This window comes from Protopterus annectens, chromosome 12.part0 (genome assembly GCF_019279795.1).
Source record: "Protopterus annectens isolate FY-2018-M chromosome 12.part0, PAN1.0, whole genome shotgun sequence".
Lineage (NCBI taxonomy): Eukaryota > Metazoa > Chordata > Ceratodontiformes > Protopteridae > Protopterus > Protopterus annectens.
The window spans coordinates 112,632,701-112,652,046 of record NC_056746.1 but is presented as its reverse complement, the minus strand read 5'-3'; the positions used below and the strand labels follow the sequence as shown (position 1 = coordinate 112,652,046).

The following is a 19,346-nucleotide window of genomic DNA, read 5'->3' as shown; positions in this document are numbered from 1 at the left end:
AGTCTTACTACTCAGGAGGGGGACAGGCTAGAATGGTGTGGGAATTGTGCTGAGACAGAGGCAGTGACAGATATCATCAGAATTAATGGCAGACTCATGGCAGTCAGACTTCAGTGTAATGATAGGGCAACATTCATGATCTCAGCCTATGCCCTACAGCAGGGTTGTGATAGATAGGAAAAGAGTCCCTTCAGACAGCAGTTGCAGGACCTACTAGATAATACAGGACCACATGAAGTTGTGTTGATAATGGGGACTCAAATGCACATATTGGGACAGATAGTACAGGAGGACTGCCTAGGCCCACGTGGGTGGGGAAATAGGAATAAAGTAGGAGAGACCATTCTAGACTTCTGTCTGGCAAATGGCTTGATACTAGCAACACATGGTTCAGAAAGAAAGACAGTCATAAGATCACATACAAGATTGGCCAACATGCAAATCAGGTAGCTGTCCTCCTAGTAGGGAAAGGACACTGGGGTAGAATCAATGATCTCAAAGTCATCCCCAGCAAAACAGTCAGTCCACAGCATAAACCACTGGTCGCCACAATCAGCTGCAAACAGTGATGAAAGAAGGCTCTAAGGACAACAGAGACCAGGCTGAAGACCTGAAAATTGACTAGAGAGAAACTACAACAGTTCAAGGAATTACTTAGGGATCTAACACCCCAGGAAGAGGAAGCAATAGGTGGAGACTTCCCATAGTCTGAAACAAACTTCCCATTCACATCAAGCAGAGCACTTCACTGGCCCTCTTTAAGAGAAATCCTGACGAGTGGATGGGGAATAGGAGGTTCACCCTCGGGATCACTTCAGTGGCCTTGCTTGACAGGGCACTGGGAACTAACTTTGGGCATCATGATGCCAGGGAATCTTCTTGGGCTAGGCTTATATGGGCTCCAGGGCCATTAGCCTAGTACACACCTATGAACCTATGAGTTAAGAATGGCTCTGCCTGAAAACAGCATGTGTGATGACTACAGAACAGATAGGTGGCCAAGCCAGATACGGAAATAAGGTACATAAGGAAAGCTGGTGGTGGACTGCAGAAGTCCAGGAAGTCAGCTAAAGAAAGAATGAATGAAATAAAACATGGGAGATAGAAAAGACTGACCAACCTAAGAAGGAATAATGGTTGGCTAGCAAAAAGGCTAAGAAAGGAGCTGTGATAGCAAAGAAAAAGGCATTAGAGGCACTCTACCAGCTTCTGAAAAGTGACTCAGTAGGTGGCACAAAGCAACTATATCAGGTTGCAAGGCAAAGACAGAAAGATAAAGATAAAAGGTAAAGAAGATAGTCAGACGCCCTCCATAAGGCATGCCAGCAACAACCTGCTCACCAGTCCACAGGACATCAAAGGCAGATGGAAGGAATATTTCCAGCAGCTTCTGAATGAAGAAAACCCCACAGAAGCTGTACTGCTCCAGAAACAGCCTACAATGAGAGAAGAAGAGAAGTCCACCCTAGAAGAAGTAAGAACAGCACTAAGGAAAGTGAAGTGAAAATGAAGGGAAAGCAGCAGGCTAAGATGAGGTCACAGCAGATGTGATAAATATGCTGCGTAAGATAGGGGAGAAATGGCTCCTGAGGGTACTCCTACAAGTGTGAAGAAAAAGGCATATCCCAGATGACTGGGGAATAAGCATACTTGTGTCAGTGTACAAAAACAAAGGGGACATTCAGAGATGTGGGCAGTACAGAGGCATCAAACTCCTGTCACGTTGCATGAAAGGTCTGAAGAGGGTTATTGATAAACGGATATGCAGAATAGTAGAATGTAAGGTGGGAGATGAGCATTTCGGATTCAGATCAGGATGCAGCACAACTGACCTGATGTTTGCAGTGAGACAGATAGTTGAGAAGGATCAGAAGAAGCTAGAGATGAATAAAAGAGACCAGCTAGGCATTCCTAGGCTTAGAGAAAGCATATAACAATGTCCCAAGAAAACTGATTTGGGCAGTACTGTGGTGGTTTGATGTCCCAAAAACATTGGTAGAATTAGTGAAGGCTATGTACAAGGATGCAATGACTCAAGTATGAACAGTGTTTGGTCTCACAGAGGGGTTCCCAGTGTCAGTGATTGTGCATCAGTGCTCAACTTTGAGTCCACTGCCATTCATACTGGTGATGGACTACATTAAAGAACAGGTCAAAGGAGACAGATAACAAAGTTGCTGTATGCAGATGATGTGGCATTATAGGCAGACTCTGCTCAAGAATTTCAGCAAAGATTAGGGGAATGGAATGCAAAACTAAAGGCACATGGGATGAAACTGAGTACAGATAAGACAGTGGTAATGGCAGCAAATTGTGGAAATCAGAAGAAGCTGAGAACTGAGATAGAAGGGAAGATAGTGGAATAGATTAACAGCTTCAAGTAGCTGGGAGGAATAGTTGGGAAGAAAATTCTGAATGAAGAAGTCAAAGCTAGAATCAGAGGGGCTGCAGCCAACTGGCATAGATTCTCAGAATGCCAAAGAAGCTGAAAAATAAGGTGTACAATACATTGGTATGAGCAGTACTACTTTATGGTACAGAAACCTGGGCAGTAAAGGCAGAGTAGATGAAGAAGTTAGAGGTGATGGAACTGAAGTGCCTGAGAAGGGTGGTAGGATGCACATTGTGGGACAAATGAAGAAATGAGGACATAAGAGCAGAAGCCAAAGTAGCTCCAATTGCAAAAAAAGATCAAAGAGAACAGATTATGGTGGTCTGCACATGTGCAGAAAAGCAGAAGACAATCTGCTGAAGAGGTATGGGACAGACAGGAAGAAGGTAAGAGGAAATGAGAATGTCCAGCAAAGAGGTGAATGGATCGTCTGAGAGAAGATCTATGACAGTCAGGCATGAGTGTCGAAAAAGGCAGGAGAGTGACAGTCAATCAAGAGAGATGGCAATGTTAACATGATTCCCCAAACCCATGTAGAAAATGGGAAAAATGGGGTTGATAATAGTGAGAGGTGTGGATCTTCAGGCTATCCAAGAGCCCCACATCCCATTCATTCCATCAGGAGAGAGAGCTAGGCATCTTCAGGCTATCCAAGAGCCCTTACAGTCTATTCATTCCATCAGGAAAGAGAGCTAGGCATCTTCAGCCTAGCCAAGGCCCCTTACAGTCCATTCATTCCATCAGGAGACAGAGCTAGGCATCTTCAGGCTATCCAAGAGCCCCACATCCCATTCATTCCATCAGGGGAGAGAGAGCTAGGCATCTTCAGGGTAGCCAAGAGCCCTTACAGTCCATTCATTCCATCAGGAGAAAGATCTAGGCATCTTCAGGCTATCCAAGAGCCCCACATCCCATTCATTCCATCAGGAGAGAGAGCTAGGCATCTTCAGGCTATCCAAGAGCCCTTACAGTCCATTCATTCCATCATGAGAGAGAGCTATGCATCTTCAGCCTAGCCAAGGCCCCTTACAGTCCATTCATTCCATCAGGAGACAGAGCTAGGCATCTTCAGGCTATCCAAGAGCCCCACATCCCATTCATTCCATCAGGAGAGAGAGCTAGGCATCTTCAGGGTAGCCAAGAGCCCTTACAGTCCATTCATTCCATCAGGAGAGAGAGCTAGGCATCTTCAGGCTATTCAAGAGCCCCACATCCCATTCATTCCATCGGGAGAGAGAGCTAGGCATCTTCAGGCTAGCCAAGAGCCCTTACAGTCCATTCATTCCATCACAGGGTAAGAGTGGGAAATGTTCAGGCTGGGTAAAAACCCTACAGTCCATTTCTTCCTGCTCAGGATGCCTAATAACCCTTTCATCCCCTCTCTAGCATGATGCAGATGGCGTTGAGCCAGTTAACCTCAGGTCCTGAACAGCATTACCCATCCATCCCATAGACTACTTGCTGACTTGTAATTGCTACCTGGTCTGGAGCAGAAGGTGTACATGCAGCTATAATGCCTCCTCCTGTCCCCAACTTTACAGAGGGGTTCTTTACATTGACAGCATGAACCAAAAAGTGATTGATATACTCAGTCACCACTAAGTGTGACAAGTGCCTTGGGCTCAGCAGCCTGCGTTACCCAAATATAAGTGAGCTGGCTTCAGTCTCTCAGGCTAATCATCCGCTACAATCCTGCAATGCCTAAATACATATATATGCTGAAGGACTTCTGTCCATGATGTCTGTCAGGGTAAAGAACAGCCACTAGTGTTTTGGCCTTTTCAAAGCACATAGCATGTTCCTGATGTATACCTTTCCTGCAGAAGTGAAAACGAAATGGAATACATAGGCCTGTTACATTCCCTCTCTCCACAGAAACTTATTTCCACTTGAGAATAATCAGCCCCATCGCAAAGGACCACTGTGCTGCTTTTTTGATATACCATCATCATTATTCTGATGGTATCTGTGAGATTACACAAGCCTGTGCCATGTTAGACCCCTGGAGGTCTAGACGGGGAGTTGTTTATGGCTCTAGTCTCCATCCGGGATCACGAAATGAGCTATTTCTTGAAAGTGATGGCTCATAGGACTGCTTTGAAGTACAAGGGAAGATCATACTTCAAGGCTTTGTATTCTGTAGTTGAGCTTGTTTTCTAGCACAATCTTTGCTTCCTTTAAGATTGTTTGTTTCTGCTGGCTCTCTTCACTAATTTTTCTGTTCTTGCAATCTCATAGAATTTACCTATTGTTTTAGACTAGATAGGTAGGGGTTCTAATCTCACTCCATGCTTCTTGGTGCATGCATATGTCCAGATGGTATACTATGATCACCTTGGTAACTTAGAAATAGGTAAGGTTTCTAGTATTTTATTTGTAGCATGTGACGCAGCCCCCCAAAGGACTGACCACAACAAGTCCTGCTAATGTCATCAAGCATAATATGTCCTGAATTGATAGTACTAGCAGACATGAGGTGTGTTGCATGCATCACATACTGTGATCTGTAGTATGTACCATTACATAGGTAAGTGTTCACATCCACATACAGCCAACTTGAACTACATGAGTACCTTGGTGTGTCCTGTACACAGTGATTGAAAGTGGTGCTAGCCTCAATGTAGCCATGTTTGTGTGTGAGACTGTTAGAGCATTTTACAACATGTTATAGAACCATAGGACATTTGAACTTCACTAGAAAAATGGCCATACAGCCCTCACAATCATAGACATCTTTATACCCATAGTTACAGGATATTGCCCCAGTCTAAGAGGGACACAGGTAGAGGCCCTGTTTTGAGATGATGGTCACCCAGCCAATCATACAGATGGCATGTGCTGAGGTGCACTGAGGTGCTTTGCATTCCATTCTGTTTCAAGGGTGTTTTTAAGTCTGCTAGACAAATCTCTTCCACAAGCATGTAGTACTAACATCACATATGAGGTTAATGTCTTTACAGTGCGTTATTCATCGACTTTGCCTCCAACAGATAGGCAGCATATGGAATCAAGCAGGGTCACACATTGCCCCATATGCAAGGCAAAAATCACCTCTGAGTAGTCTATATGCCACAGGTGACAATGACACTCATTGCAGATGATCCCCATTGAACACATACTGACGATGTAAAGTATCCTTGTGAGGGACCATACTGGTGTGTGAAATTGCCAGTACTGCTTGGAAAAGTACATCACCAAATGGCCATTGCACTCAGATATTGGCATGCTGAGGGAAGAGTACTTGGAGGTTATGAGTGCGTCACTTACATGTGACTGTGGCTTCAGCTATGCCATATAATTCCTGCCATACCACTGTAGAGACATGGTGATCTGTGGCACATTAGGTTTAAACCTGTGTGGCCAGGTCTGTGTGCTCAGTTCATTCACCTCTAAGTATGTACATCACATGTTGCAACTGATGTGCTACTTACCAGGTACATAGGTCTAACAGATGGAAATGATACTACATATATATCTGCATGGAGTTTATGGCCATTAGTATGTCAACAGGCATGTGTTTGCAATACACTCTTGCAGAAGAGTGACATACCACAGAGAGTCTATGAGTACTTACACTTTGCAGACATCAGCTAACATTGTTAGCCACATTCAGTCAGTAGTCGCATGTATTGTGGTTGAATGGATTCCAAGCAGTAGAGGACCCAGGATTGTGCCCTGTTGAGCATTGCTGCATATAGATCAGCTATTGCAGGTGGATGTCCCCATGTTGTGTATGGGTGCAAGCAATAGGCCACTTAGTGACCCCTACAATGGCAGTATCGTGGATGACTAAGTGGGTGCTTTGTAAATGTTTCCTGAATGGGGATATAGTCAGATGGCTTGTCTCAGTCTAGGGGTTGTATGCCCTGATATACCCTCACCCAGGTCCATGGTGACTGCCTCAGAAATGTCCACCACATGTAACAGTCATGCTTCTCCTGTCACACATCCAAACTGTGTACAGTCAACTGTGTGTAGAACACATATATGTGTGCTGATCAGCTCCATGATGATTGCCCTTATGGGCATACAGATATGGATATGTAGACAATGAGGTCTATAGTAATGTTGGTCAGTGAATGCACCACCTCTGTGCAAGGGTATAACAGTTGCTGTTGTCCACTCTGTGGGTGTGTAGCCAGTAGTGTCGGTATGACTGCAAGGGTTTCCCTGTGGTATTAGTAATCCTTGTCAGGTCACATTTGGGATGCGGTATGGAATGTCAGTATGTGCAATAGATGCTGTGTATCTTCCATTGAGAGGCCAATTATGAACTGCTTTGTAAATATGGAAATTATGGGACACTTTGTAGGAATGTCATTTGTCACATGTGGTGAGGACAAGGGAGTGTAGTTAATGCAGACAGTGTGGGTGTACAGGTTAGGTATGAGTACAGACCCATCATATGTAGCATTATGACGTATGAGATCATCAACAATCTGGGCCTGTCCTTTGAAGTCACACATGTAACTACACTGTGAGCTGTGGTTCTGCTTTGTGTGGGTGGCTACTTTTGTCACTTGTTGTGTCTACACAACATCACAACAACACTATGTGCTTCTTTTAACTGAAGAAGTAGTGCCTCCATGTTGGGGGGCACCCTCACCCCAACTGTTACATATCCCTGTCCACCTGTTATTGTACAGCCTGATCATGTCAGTTGTCCACCAGTCAGGTTTGCTGAGACATGATGAGCCTGTGTTAATCCTGTCATTTATAGCTGAGTTCATGCCATTGTAATGCTGCTGACATAATGCATGGATGTAGAGCTCTGCATACTTGCCTGTCCCATCTGAAGGGGGAGGTACAGTCATGCTATGTCAACCATCCCACAGGAGGTAATAAATGGCTGTCCTGATATATATGTCTGTATTGTCTGCAATGGGGGGCTACATGCCAGTAGTTCTAAGGAAACTGATCTGTGACCAGATCCCACCAGGGAGGACCTCACACTAGGGGTGGCTGTACTGGTCACCCATATTGGTAAACACATGATGCATTACTTTGATTCCCATTGTGGGGATGTCACAGCACTGCTGCAGGGCATTGTAGGTAAGGACCTGGACCATCCTTTGGCCAAGTGAGCTACAGTATGACTAAGCAACACAGTTTGTACATATTACATTGCCCTAAAGTGTTTGTCTGTGCTCTGTACAGGCATCTTGCATGACTCTCTTCTTGCAACATGCTGGAAGTAACTGCAAGACTTACTTGCACAGAGGACAACTAGCATGGAGTGCCAAGCAGTGTCCCCAGATCTCTCAGTCATGTCATCTGAAATGCCATGATAGGAGTTAGCATGGATATGAGCACCGACACTGTCATACACCCAGTGACACTGGACCAAACACTATTACTTTTCTCAGGCCAGGTCATGCCTACCGACTGTAACTGGCAGAGCCCATTGACTGTTACACTATGCAATGGATATCAGACATATGTCTCACTCCACCAACCATGACCTGACAAGGTGTATGACAATATTAGGCCAGCAGGCCTTGCTGGAAACTGTGTATGTCATGTACAGAGTGTTATGTCAGCTGGTAGATAGGCAAGCATCTGACAGTCATACTCTGGGAAGATAGCATTGGGAGACATATGCCGCAATGACACCAGTCACCAGGGCAGATCACCATCCTCCATTATTGATGTATCCTACTTACTTAATCCCTCTCTGCAGTCATAGCTACTGTCAGTGACCTCTGACTGAGTACATTAGCAGGTGATTGCACATTGGGAGCTGTCACAGAATACCACATAAAACCAACAGTTATCCGGGATGTCCTAAGACACAATCAATTGTACTCTGAGCCACTAACAAAGACTAACTGCCAAAGACTGCACAATACTGTCCTGTGGGAAATCATCCACCCCTGCAAATTATTGTAGTGTCCATACACCACACACACAGTTGAACCATTATACACTGGGGTTATGGACACAGACAGTAATGTAGCCTTTGACTAACTGGTCGGTGAGATGCAGATATGCATCCACTATTGTACAATCTATACCAACAGGTTTGGGATGTACATCCCAGACTGTCACTGCTATACTGAATGTGGCAGTCGTCACACCTATCATTGTGCGCAATGGCACCCTTGCTATGTCACTACACAGGCATATTGTACACCTATAGCAGCCACACAGGTCCCATGGTACACCAATACACAGTGTCGGTAACCTGTCCTATGGAGTCCTTGTCACAACCATACATGTATCATCAGTCTCCTAAATGCTTTGGAGGGGATGTATATGGATCCATACAGGGAGTTGTCAGATCCCACTGTGTACCTCCCGCATATCCATGACTAGACTTACACGTCTCACCTGTTCTACATGCCTACAACATCATTGTGGTATACATAGTACATGCTGTAGAGACAGGTATGTAACACAGACAATATGCCCTACATGAAAGAGGCCCATCCCTATGCATATGAAGTACACATCTGCTGTGACACTGCATGTGCAGGTTGCAAAATGGGATGCAGAACACACTAATCATAACTGGTGTTGGGCAGCTGTCTGTACGGGGCACAGGATATTTGTAGATGGGCCATCTCTATCAGGACAGCTTGTAGATGTATGAGTTCCCAAAACTCTAGTGAACACATATCAAGGGTAGCAGACCTGTTGACAGATTAGGGATGCTTGAGTATGCTGAATGCTGCCATTGCCCTTGTTAGCCTGTTATACACATATGAACCTATGGAGCTATTCACTTATAGTGATGTATTTTGCTGAAGACATATTTGTGCTGTGCTATGTCATCCTAAGCTGCTTTATAAGCTGTGTATCCGTAGGTTATCCCAACAGACTCCTGAAACAGAAACAGATCTGTGACACACATGTCATTGTGTAACTATACAGCCATTACAACATCATACAACACAAGGTACACAAAAGTATGTGGTGTACACATGACAAATACCAGCATACAGTGTCTGTCATTAACCACTGCATGTGGCATGGAAAAACAACACTGCATTACACAAGTATATATAGTCACCCTGTGCATCAGACACATAGCTTCATTTCTCTGCATTGATGGCAAAGATGACAGGAATGTGGCACAGGTATTATCACTTGCACAGGGTGTTGTATGGGGGTGCATGAGGCCTAGGCTGACCCAAAAGGTTGACAGCATGTGTATGAGTCAAGAAGGGAAGCAGGTAAGATGGACCAAGGAAAGGTGCCATGTATTTGACAGTGGTGTGTGAGTGTGTGCCTGTACACAGTCAAGCTCAGTGCTAGCCCTGCATGTGTGTGTTGGACAGCTTTGGCCCATACATGGTAGAGTTGACAGTTCATCATCCCCTGCCCTGAACATAGGAACTGACTCTGCCAGGAGTTGCACTGACACCTCCATTCCCAAGGTCAGAAGCGGTGCTAGTACCTGATGCACACTGCTGTCTACTGGGACCTGTCCTCCATGGGAATGCCCAGGACCATGAGCCCATGGCCTGCAATGTTGTGGTGTGTACAGCACACTCCCCTCTGTAGCACTTGATGTACTGCCACTGCAGGCACATGACTGTGCATGGCCACATGGACTATCAGCAGATGAGGTTGCTGACCTACATCCATGGGTCTGGCACTCAACTCCAACCACACATTCTAGTACAATGTGTGGTCCAGGACAGACACTGTCTCAGCCCACCTTCTGTCCACTGCATCAGCCAACCAGTATAGGGTGTCCCCAATGTGGTGGATGCAGTTACAGATGTCAGACTGTGCTGCATCCATAACCCTCAGCATACATCTGTTGTTCTGTTCAGGACATGCCTGTGCCTCCATGATGGCCCAAAACATATGCTGAGTGACCCATGGTGGTGGATGGACAGCAGACCTCCTACAAGCACCCCTGTCAGTCCACCTGTGTGGGACGTCTCAAGCTCTCTGGCTATGACCAATGTCTACACTCACTGGAGCCATAGTTGCCACACTTTCCTGTTGAATGTCCCCACCCTCTGACTGTCCAATATCTGTGGCCTCTGGGGACTGGGTACATGTGGGTATACTGACTGTGTGCAGTAGCAATAGAATCAGAAGAGGGATATCTACCTCTGGGAGAGATTCAGCCCCCAACACCTATCTTAACAAATATATTGAAATACACATTTCACTGCCTAATTTATTTTCCTTTCAACCTTTTGTTTTTTAAAAAGCCATTTTAGAGTAATCACCTCATTTACACTAGGAGGCTTATCTGCTCTTTACTGTCACTGCCAAAGTGCTTCATTTTGGTCAACTACACTCCTGTGATTACCCCCTGTAAGATCCTTATGTACCTGTTCCAGAGTGTAAAATAAAAACATTCTACCCTGTTTACACACGACATTATTCTAAATAGGGCATTATTCTGGCCCTTGAGTGTAATAGAATATAAATGTTCCTTAACAAAACAGTGTCATGCTTAGCAGGATCAGGACCACGGCCTTGGCCACTACCTGATGGGCCTGTGAAAAGTTGAGGGAGAGGTAATGTCAGTGCCACTGCATGTTGCAGCACAACATGGTAATGTGTCCATATATCACATTTACAGTACCTACTGTGTTAATTGTACTGGTCACATTTTGAGTATGAGAGTACAGCTGAGGTTAAACCCTTCCCCCTAAAGAACAAATACCTGACACCTACATAAAAGTATGTACACCCTGACACACTGACTGTTACAGTATTACAATGGTGATCACAGTACTCTTACCTGCATGCTCCTCTGTTGTGGAAACTGTGGCATGCACCTCCATAATGTATGGTGTGACAGATGCCTGGGAGCGGTTGTGTATGCCTAGGTTCACCAGGAACTCCTCAGTGGCCAACAGTGCACTGCAGGCCCTCCACCATTGATGGCACAATCCCTGGCTACAGCTGCTGCCACTCATCGTGCAGCATTGATTATGTTCATTGTGTGGTGTCAAACCTGCTCATATTTCCTGCCCTGATGGCCCATGCCATTCACATCTCAGACAAGGTCTTCCCACAATGCTGCCTGCTGTTCCCTGTTTTGCCTCCCCTGGACAGTAGGATGTTGCCTTAGTCCTTCCACTATAATTTCATTTTCCATATCTGAGAAGGGTGCATGGTGTCAAGGGTACATGATTCCTGAAAGACAGCAAAAGGGAAACACATTACATGATCACATAAGAGATACGGTGAGGACAAAATGGCTGGCAATATTCACTGCTTGCTCACACATGTCATTCTCCACACTGTTCAAACATAGTAAGTGGATGGATACAACTGAAATAGTAGGAATAGTCAGGTATTCCTGTGTGTGCCATGACAGATATTGCTGTATGATCATACAACTAACACTCGAGTCTACTGTGGTGTGTCCCCTATGGGCAACACCCCCTAGGTAATATGTCATAAGAATAGTGCCACACAAATAAAAGTGTGATATTATAACCACTATAAAGGGACAGTCAAATGAGACCAGTTGCCACAATGAACAATGACAATGCACCCTTAATGTGTTGTACATCCGGTGTTGGTGTAAGTCAGCAGGAGGTCATTGACATGTCAACATCACAGGTCTAAGACAGGCTTAATGCTGTAATCACTATTCCCCATAAGTGTATTCACCCATCTGCATCCTGTTGTGCACAAAAACAGTTACATACCTGATGGAGTACAGTAGTCCACTGTTGATATGTGGTGATAGTAAAGTTTTCACAAAGGCATGCTCTGTGTGAGGAATATCTTATACAGAATGGTTCCCCATAGCCAGCTGCTTGCCTTTTAAACACACTTCTCATCAGCAGATGATTACCCCTAAACCAGTGTCTGGATCTGAAAAAGTTAATTGCAGTCAACACAGCTGATTTGCACTATCATCAGCCAATGACATGCAACCACTGTACACTATATAAGGCCTTCATCTAGATTAGGTCCCCTTTCTGATATGTTGTGCTGAACATTTCTGGGATGAGGAGACTACATTGTCGCAGAGGGTAGGTCTGTAGCAAAAACCTTTACATAGAGATGTGTGTGATATGGGCTACAGCTGCTGCTGCAGGTAATAGGCATAGGCAGAGAATGTGAACACTTTGGAGGGCAACAAGCTGTAGCAGTAACTGTGGGAGCTATGTCAGCCTTGTTGTAGAGACAGAGCCAGGATGAGGGTACCTTTTCCATTCCAATTAAGGCATCTGTTTAAGGTAAGTATGTTAGTTAATGGTATCACTAACAGAGTACTAAGCAACATGTTTGGTGTGTCCTTGAGTAAGATGAAGTATAAATATAAGAATATATCCACAAACTGGGCAACTGCCAGGCTATGTGTTACAGTCTAGTAGTAATTTGCAATGTGTATGAGGCCAGGCCTTTGTTACAAGTAGGTACTTCCAATGTGTATGTTAGCTGTGAAGCTGTGCTAATCTGTATAGTGACGTTTGAAGGATTGTATAGTGCACTCTGATATTAGTGGCCCTCATTTGCAGTACCTGCATTGAATTTCATTCTGAATGCATATTACTGCATGACATGGCACTTTATGCACATATAGTTTTGCTATAGGGATATGTGAAGTGTGTTCCTACCTGCAGGCTTGTGACTTCCATCAGTGAAAAGCAGACATGTCATTTGAAATGCATTGTTTGGATAAAGAGTACATGACTCACACATTAATTGTTGCCTTTTCAATAATGTACATTCACTTCTACACATCACTGGATTTGAAACCAGGACTGTGTGTGGCAAAATGTACTGTTTGCAAGGTGATCAATAGACTGAGCTACTGAGTCACTGCTGCAGCAGGTGTATTTGCAAGATATATGTACATACATACAGGCTATGACATACATTTTCTACATTAATCAGTATGTGCATGGCTTTATATGGATGCATGTGTGCACCAGGGTCCCAGTTGAACATGTGTTTTGCCATTAATGCCTTAGCAGGTGTCTTTCTACATGTTGCTGCTGAAGGGCAGATTTACCTGCTATCACAGGCCTCACTTACATCCATTATTATGTCTTTGGCTGTCTAGTGGTCTATTATTGCACCAAAGTCTAAGGTACACTCCCATTTTTTCCATGACTATGTAATCAAGTTTGAGCAGTGTGGTGTGATGCACAGCTCTACTGAAACATGCTTAATGACTGTAACTGGCAATTACTATGTTATGTTTTAAGCACCTGTTTTAATTAAGAGTTGTGTGGTGTGGCAGGTTAATGCAGTGGTCTGCAGGTGCAATAGTCTTGGGTTCAATATATGGGCAGGTGTTTATTTTGTAAGTGTGTTTTAGAAGTTTAAAAACACATATATCAATATAGTTCTATTTAGCTGAGCTTAGCGAAGCTGCGCAATGCATCATGTTGTGCCACAACGCACTCAAAAAATATAAAGAAAAGAAAATGGGGAGATAGAAAAGTGGTAAAATGTGTAGGAAGAACATGGCTGCCCGTTTGTGTACAGCAACAACTGTGCACTTCAACAGAATTTGTACATCACTTTGAACCCTCAACCCCAGAGAGAGGTGTGAGGACCACATAACTGCACTGTCAAGCCAATTGGATCAAGTTACATGTGTCCCCTGGAAATGGAAAGCTATGTATGGCACGATGTTTTTTCTGGAACAGATGTCCATTTTTTTAAGGTGAGGTTGGAATGTTGGGGAAGGGACATAGGTACATATGGGGAGGTTAAGTTGGGTAGGTGAGGATTCATTTGCAGATAGACAAGACAGGCAAGACAGCAGACAGGGTGGTGTATAACACATAAGGTGGGGTGAACACCTTGGATAGGGAGGGTGTTGTGAAAGCCAAGTCCCACGTGCCTCCAGATGGCAGCAGCATGACTCACTTCCCCACCCATGGAACTGTTGGTACTGCTCCTTCACTGCCCTGGTGGTGGCAGAGTTGGAGGCTGGGCATCGGGGCGAAGTTGCCCCACCAGGTCAGCCAGCATGCCCTCAATCCGGCACAGGCAGCAGCCAACCCCACAGTAGACTATCCCTGCACACGAAGACCAGCAGCTCATCCCAATTGACAGCACCCCCTCCAGCAGTACTCCCAGGGGGGGGGGGCTGGACACCATCCCATGGGGCTGTACTACCCAATGCTGCAGGTATTGCAGAGGCAGCAGAGGGGGCACCACCCATCTGGGACCCAGTGCCACAATGATTTGAGGCAAGCTTGTCAGAGCAGCTGGAACCAGCCTACCTAGATGTGGTGTGGTAAATCAGGTGTAGCAATAAGTTACGGTTAGTAATAACCAAACCATTGTTAGTATTAACAGAATGGAGCATCATTTTAATTAATTCAAATGCATATTATTGCATATTAATTATGTGTAACACAACAAAATACTGCCTGTTATGTTATTTACTAAAAGTATGCCACTAAGAAGTAAACCATAAGGCCAACAAAACAGTTAGTTTAAAAACATATGTTATATTGAATCATAAATAACACATAACAATAATACATCACATTTTGCAAAAATATAGTTAGTTTAACAAAATATGCTAATATTAAATCATAATAATAAATAACAGCAATAAATAAAAGAAGATAAGAGGTGGGGAGAGAGAGAAAAAACAATCCATTGCTGACAATGCAGACTATGTCCCTGAAAACACTGATGATAACACTGGCACTACATGGCTGCAGATTATTTGAGTGCAGTGACTACAGTTCACCTATAGGTGTGTAGCATGTACATACCTCTCAAGCTGTTAACATGAATCAATATGGGCCAAGCAGTAAAAAATGCAGGTACACAACTACACAGAACACTTTCACATAATGTGGACTTCTGTAACTACCAAGGTGTTCTGTAAGTAGATTTGGTAATGCATCGCATTTCAGGTAATCATTTTTCTGGTAATCCTGTGACAGACGGATTAGGCAGTTTTAATTACATTATATGAAATCATGACACTTGAGAGGCATGTTTGTGTACAGTAGATAAACTGGACATACATCTTGCCTTAGCTGGCAGGCATGGGAATAGAACCCAATAGCTGTGACTGCAGGGGGACATCTGCAAAAAATGTAACATTGACTGCAGCAGCTTAATACAGACATGCAAGGAGTATAGCCATGCTGGAAATATGTAGACAGATGTATTTAGGAATCAACAATGCTGCTTAACACTTTATTGGTATTGCTAAGTGTCTGTGAAATGTGACCACAATCATATCTGTTCACGACATGGGCTACCTTACCCATATACCTTTTCTTCCTGGAGTGGGAGAAAAAGACAGCATTATTTGACTGAATTTGTTTTGTGTTCCAGAACTATTACAGTGCTATACTTGACTGCAGTGACAGTAGAACACACATGCATGGAATACAGCTGTAATGCATTTATTAAAATGCATTTCTGTATGAATCAACAATGCTGCTTAACACTTTATCGGTATTGCTGATAAATGTTTGTAAAGTCCACACAATATCTGCCCATAGAGTCGGCTACCAGACCCATATACCTTTATTACTTGAAGTCAGAGGAACAGAGAGCATTATGTGAACAATATTGGCCTGGAGACAGCCTTAGGCCATACTATGAGTTAAACAATACAGTTTGCAGGCCATTAGTTTAGCATTCTACAGCTATTACAAGTATTGTTCATTGTTTATTGCAATGCAGTTGTTATTGTTCATTTATTGCACTATAGCTCTAATTTCCCATTTATTGCAGTACAGTTTTTATTGTGTATACTTTATTGCGCTAAATACTTTACTCTTTTGTGCTTATTGTACTACAGTTAGCATAATAAATCCATACATACCACACTCATGGTGCAAACTGGCCAGGCACCTGGCATGGGACATTGTGAGAGAAGCACACCATTATGCATACCAGGTTTGCAGACATTCAGCTTGCATATTTGTAAAACAGTGGGAAAAATACTTACATTTTTGTGGGGCACTCCCAACTATGACTTCTTGTACCCTGGTGTCCAAGGTTCCCCCTCTTTCTCCTCTTCAGGTCATCATAATGGTGATGGCACAGCTCACCTGTGCAGGGGATACCAGTAGCATTGGTGAGTTCCCTGGCCAACCAGTTCCGGGCCTCCACCTTACACTCTGAAACCTGAAAAACACCCTGCAGCAGTCAGGGTTCATGATTTTGTACCAGGAGCCCAACGGAGACCCTGGACTCCTGGACTCCCCATCTCTGAGCCCAAAAGTGTGCACCTTCACCAGCACCACCTCCCATATCACCAGTTGATCAGACTCCAAAGACTGTTACAGAATTCCTGCCTATTGCACCTAATATAGGCTGTTTTCCCACCCTTACACATAACTGAGCAACATTCAAAAAGGTGTTGCATTGCTTAGCATCTTACAAACCAGCTAAGCAGAGTAAAACTCACACAACCAAAGTTTTAGCTAAGCGTAGCCCCACACAAACAAAAGTAGCCATTAGTATGTTTAAGTGGTGCTCAGCACAGTGCAGCAGTGCCATATTTCACAAATTTGTTTTTAAAATTAAACATACATAAATTAAATTACAGACATCTTATCACTACTATGCCCTTAAACCAAGGACCTACTAAGCATTAGGCTATATTTCTACCCATTTAGCTACTTGGATATTATAAAAACTTGTATACCTTCACATATACTATTGGACTACCTTTTAGCATTGCTAAGCACCATGGCACGCTGCACAAATGCTGTTAAATAGACCCAGACATTAATAATTGATTATATCTAGTTTCTCTTTCTAGATGTCTAGCAACTGCTGGCTTTGTACCTATATGAGCTGCTCATCTCTATGATGCTGAGTGCCACGCAAACAGCAATTAAAAAAACTGAAAAAAAAGAAAAAAAATGTAAAGTAATAAAAATATTTAATTGTGATAATTAATGCCATAAGGTTTCTATTTTTAGATGTCGAACAGGTGTCAGCTGTCTATATATGAGCACAACTTGGCAATGTTACACTCCGCACCATGCGGTGCAAACATACAAAAACAGAAAAAAATTGAAATAAAATATTACTCATTTGACCCAATACACAGCATTTCAACAGCAGTGGGCAGCAGTACAGGGAGCATCACCCTGTATGCATCCACAACCACGGCTAGCCTCTACACTTGTCCCCTATGGTTTCCCTCGGTAGCTTCGGGTTGTACATTTTTAATCTCAAAATGAAACAGAAGATAAAGTGAGAATAAACTCCTAAACAGCCATTCAGGATGATGTGCCAGATACCTGTGTGATATGGAAACAATATGTCAGATACCTGTGTGATAAGGAAACAATATGTCAGATACCTGTGTGATAAGGAAACAATGTGTCAGATACCTGTGTGATAAGGAAATAATATGTCAGATACCTGTGTGATAAGGAAACAATGTGTCAGATACCTTTGTGATAATGAAACAATATGCAAGATACATTTGTGATAAGGAAAGGGTGATTTATCCTTTAACTGACACAGGTTCTATAGTTTAACGTAAAATGCCTTTGCAGTGCATGCTGGTTAGCATGCTTATCCTTATCAACATGTTACGGCTGTAGTGATTGTACAGAAAATAGGGGTAATAAATAATTTGATGAACCAGAGAATTATCACTAAAACATAAGTAATGTTATATATTATATTACACTTTGACTTGGTCTACTTCACAGTAAAATCGCACATCGTTTGCATAGTAGTCATAGTAACCAAATGTCATATTGTGAAATTATATAAATATTTTGTCTCACTTTTTAGAAACTGGATATTATTTTTTCATCTCAGTTTTCCCCTGTTGAATTAAAATGCTAATATACAATTAACTTTGTCCATTGGACTAGCGTTTCCACAAAAGTTGTACATTGCTTTCCTAAAATGTAAACTAGTAAAAGTATAATTGTTTTAAAATATTTTTTTCTAATTTACAGTGAGTGAAATAATAGGTCATGATCTCACGAAGTTTGCAGATACTCATTGTGAAGAAACATCCAACTAGATGCCGAAGAATACCGAACTGCAGAGTACCAAAGTATTGCTTACCTCGTGCCTTTTTTCAGTCTGCTACAGGAACATGCAGTTATTTCAAGTGGTGGCTGTATCTTTGGAATAATAAAGGTGTCAGGAAGGATTCGTATCTTCATGAGGACATGAAGCAAATCTATAAATAAGAGACATTGTTGTACTCTGTAATATAAAAGAGAGACTAAAAAGTGTTTTAAGTTATTGATCAGCATTGTGTTACTTAACGAGATTGTATTAAATTAGGAGTCAACCAGCTTATCGTAGTGGTTTATTAGGCAGATTGCCTTGGTTTCAAATCATAACCCTCCATGTCGGGATTGAAATGAAAATGGCACGTGCAGTTTCAGCAGGTGGTGCCACAGGGGTTTCTTGCTTCTTCCTGGACCCCAGCATTCTTAATGAGCACTAGCTCTCCATCCAAACACACATCTCAGTGCTATAACACATACAACAGGGGTAGCAATTAGTACTAAATGGTCTTAAATGGCACATCAGTGGAACAGTTCAAGGCAGTTTGGATGGAGAGACATTTATCCACTAATCTTTGAGTGTGATAATAAGCATGATCACCACCAAATGTTGGCATTTTCATCAGCGATATCCTGTTCTTAAACAATGGCGGTGAAGACGTTTTGTTGTGATACAGTGACATAGAAATGATGGACACAGTTCCTTGTGCTGCATATGTAGGCAAGCTGTTGTAATCAGATTAGTAGTACTATGTAATGATTCTGCACACAAATACACAGCTTTCATGGTTTCTGAAGGATGATATTAACATCAGAGCAACTGTTCTTCATAAATGAACCGGTTTGTTTAGCTTTTTTTCTGAGTCTTAGATAGCTGAACTAGAACATCTAAGATGAGGCCTAACTTTAATCATGGAATACAAGGGCTCATCTTTTCCATCAGAGGTTAAGCACAAAGCCTCACCGCATTCATTTTTAATCTGTAATGTCATATATAATGTTTGCAACAGTCTAATATGAATATAATAGCTCAGTACTGC

General features: G+C 43.0%; 1 protein-coding gene across 1 annotated transcript in view; it reads left to right on the top strand.

The window, feature by feature from the left end:
* NFATC4 (nuclear factor of activated T cells 4) overlaps positions 1–18,590 on the top strand; it is a 2,196,128-nt gene extending 2,177,538 nt beyond the window's left edge. Inside the window, exon 10 of the mRNA XM_044089135.1 lies at positions 18,244–18,590. Coding sequence (XP_043945070.1) covers positions 18,244–18,311 — 68 coding nt within the window. The 3' untranslated portion in view covers positions 18,312–18,590. The remainder of the gene's footprint in view (positions 1–18,243) is intronic.
* Positions 18,591–19,346: the final 756 nt, after the last annotated feature.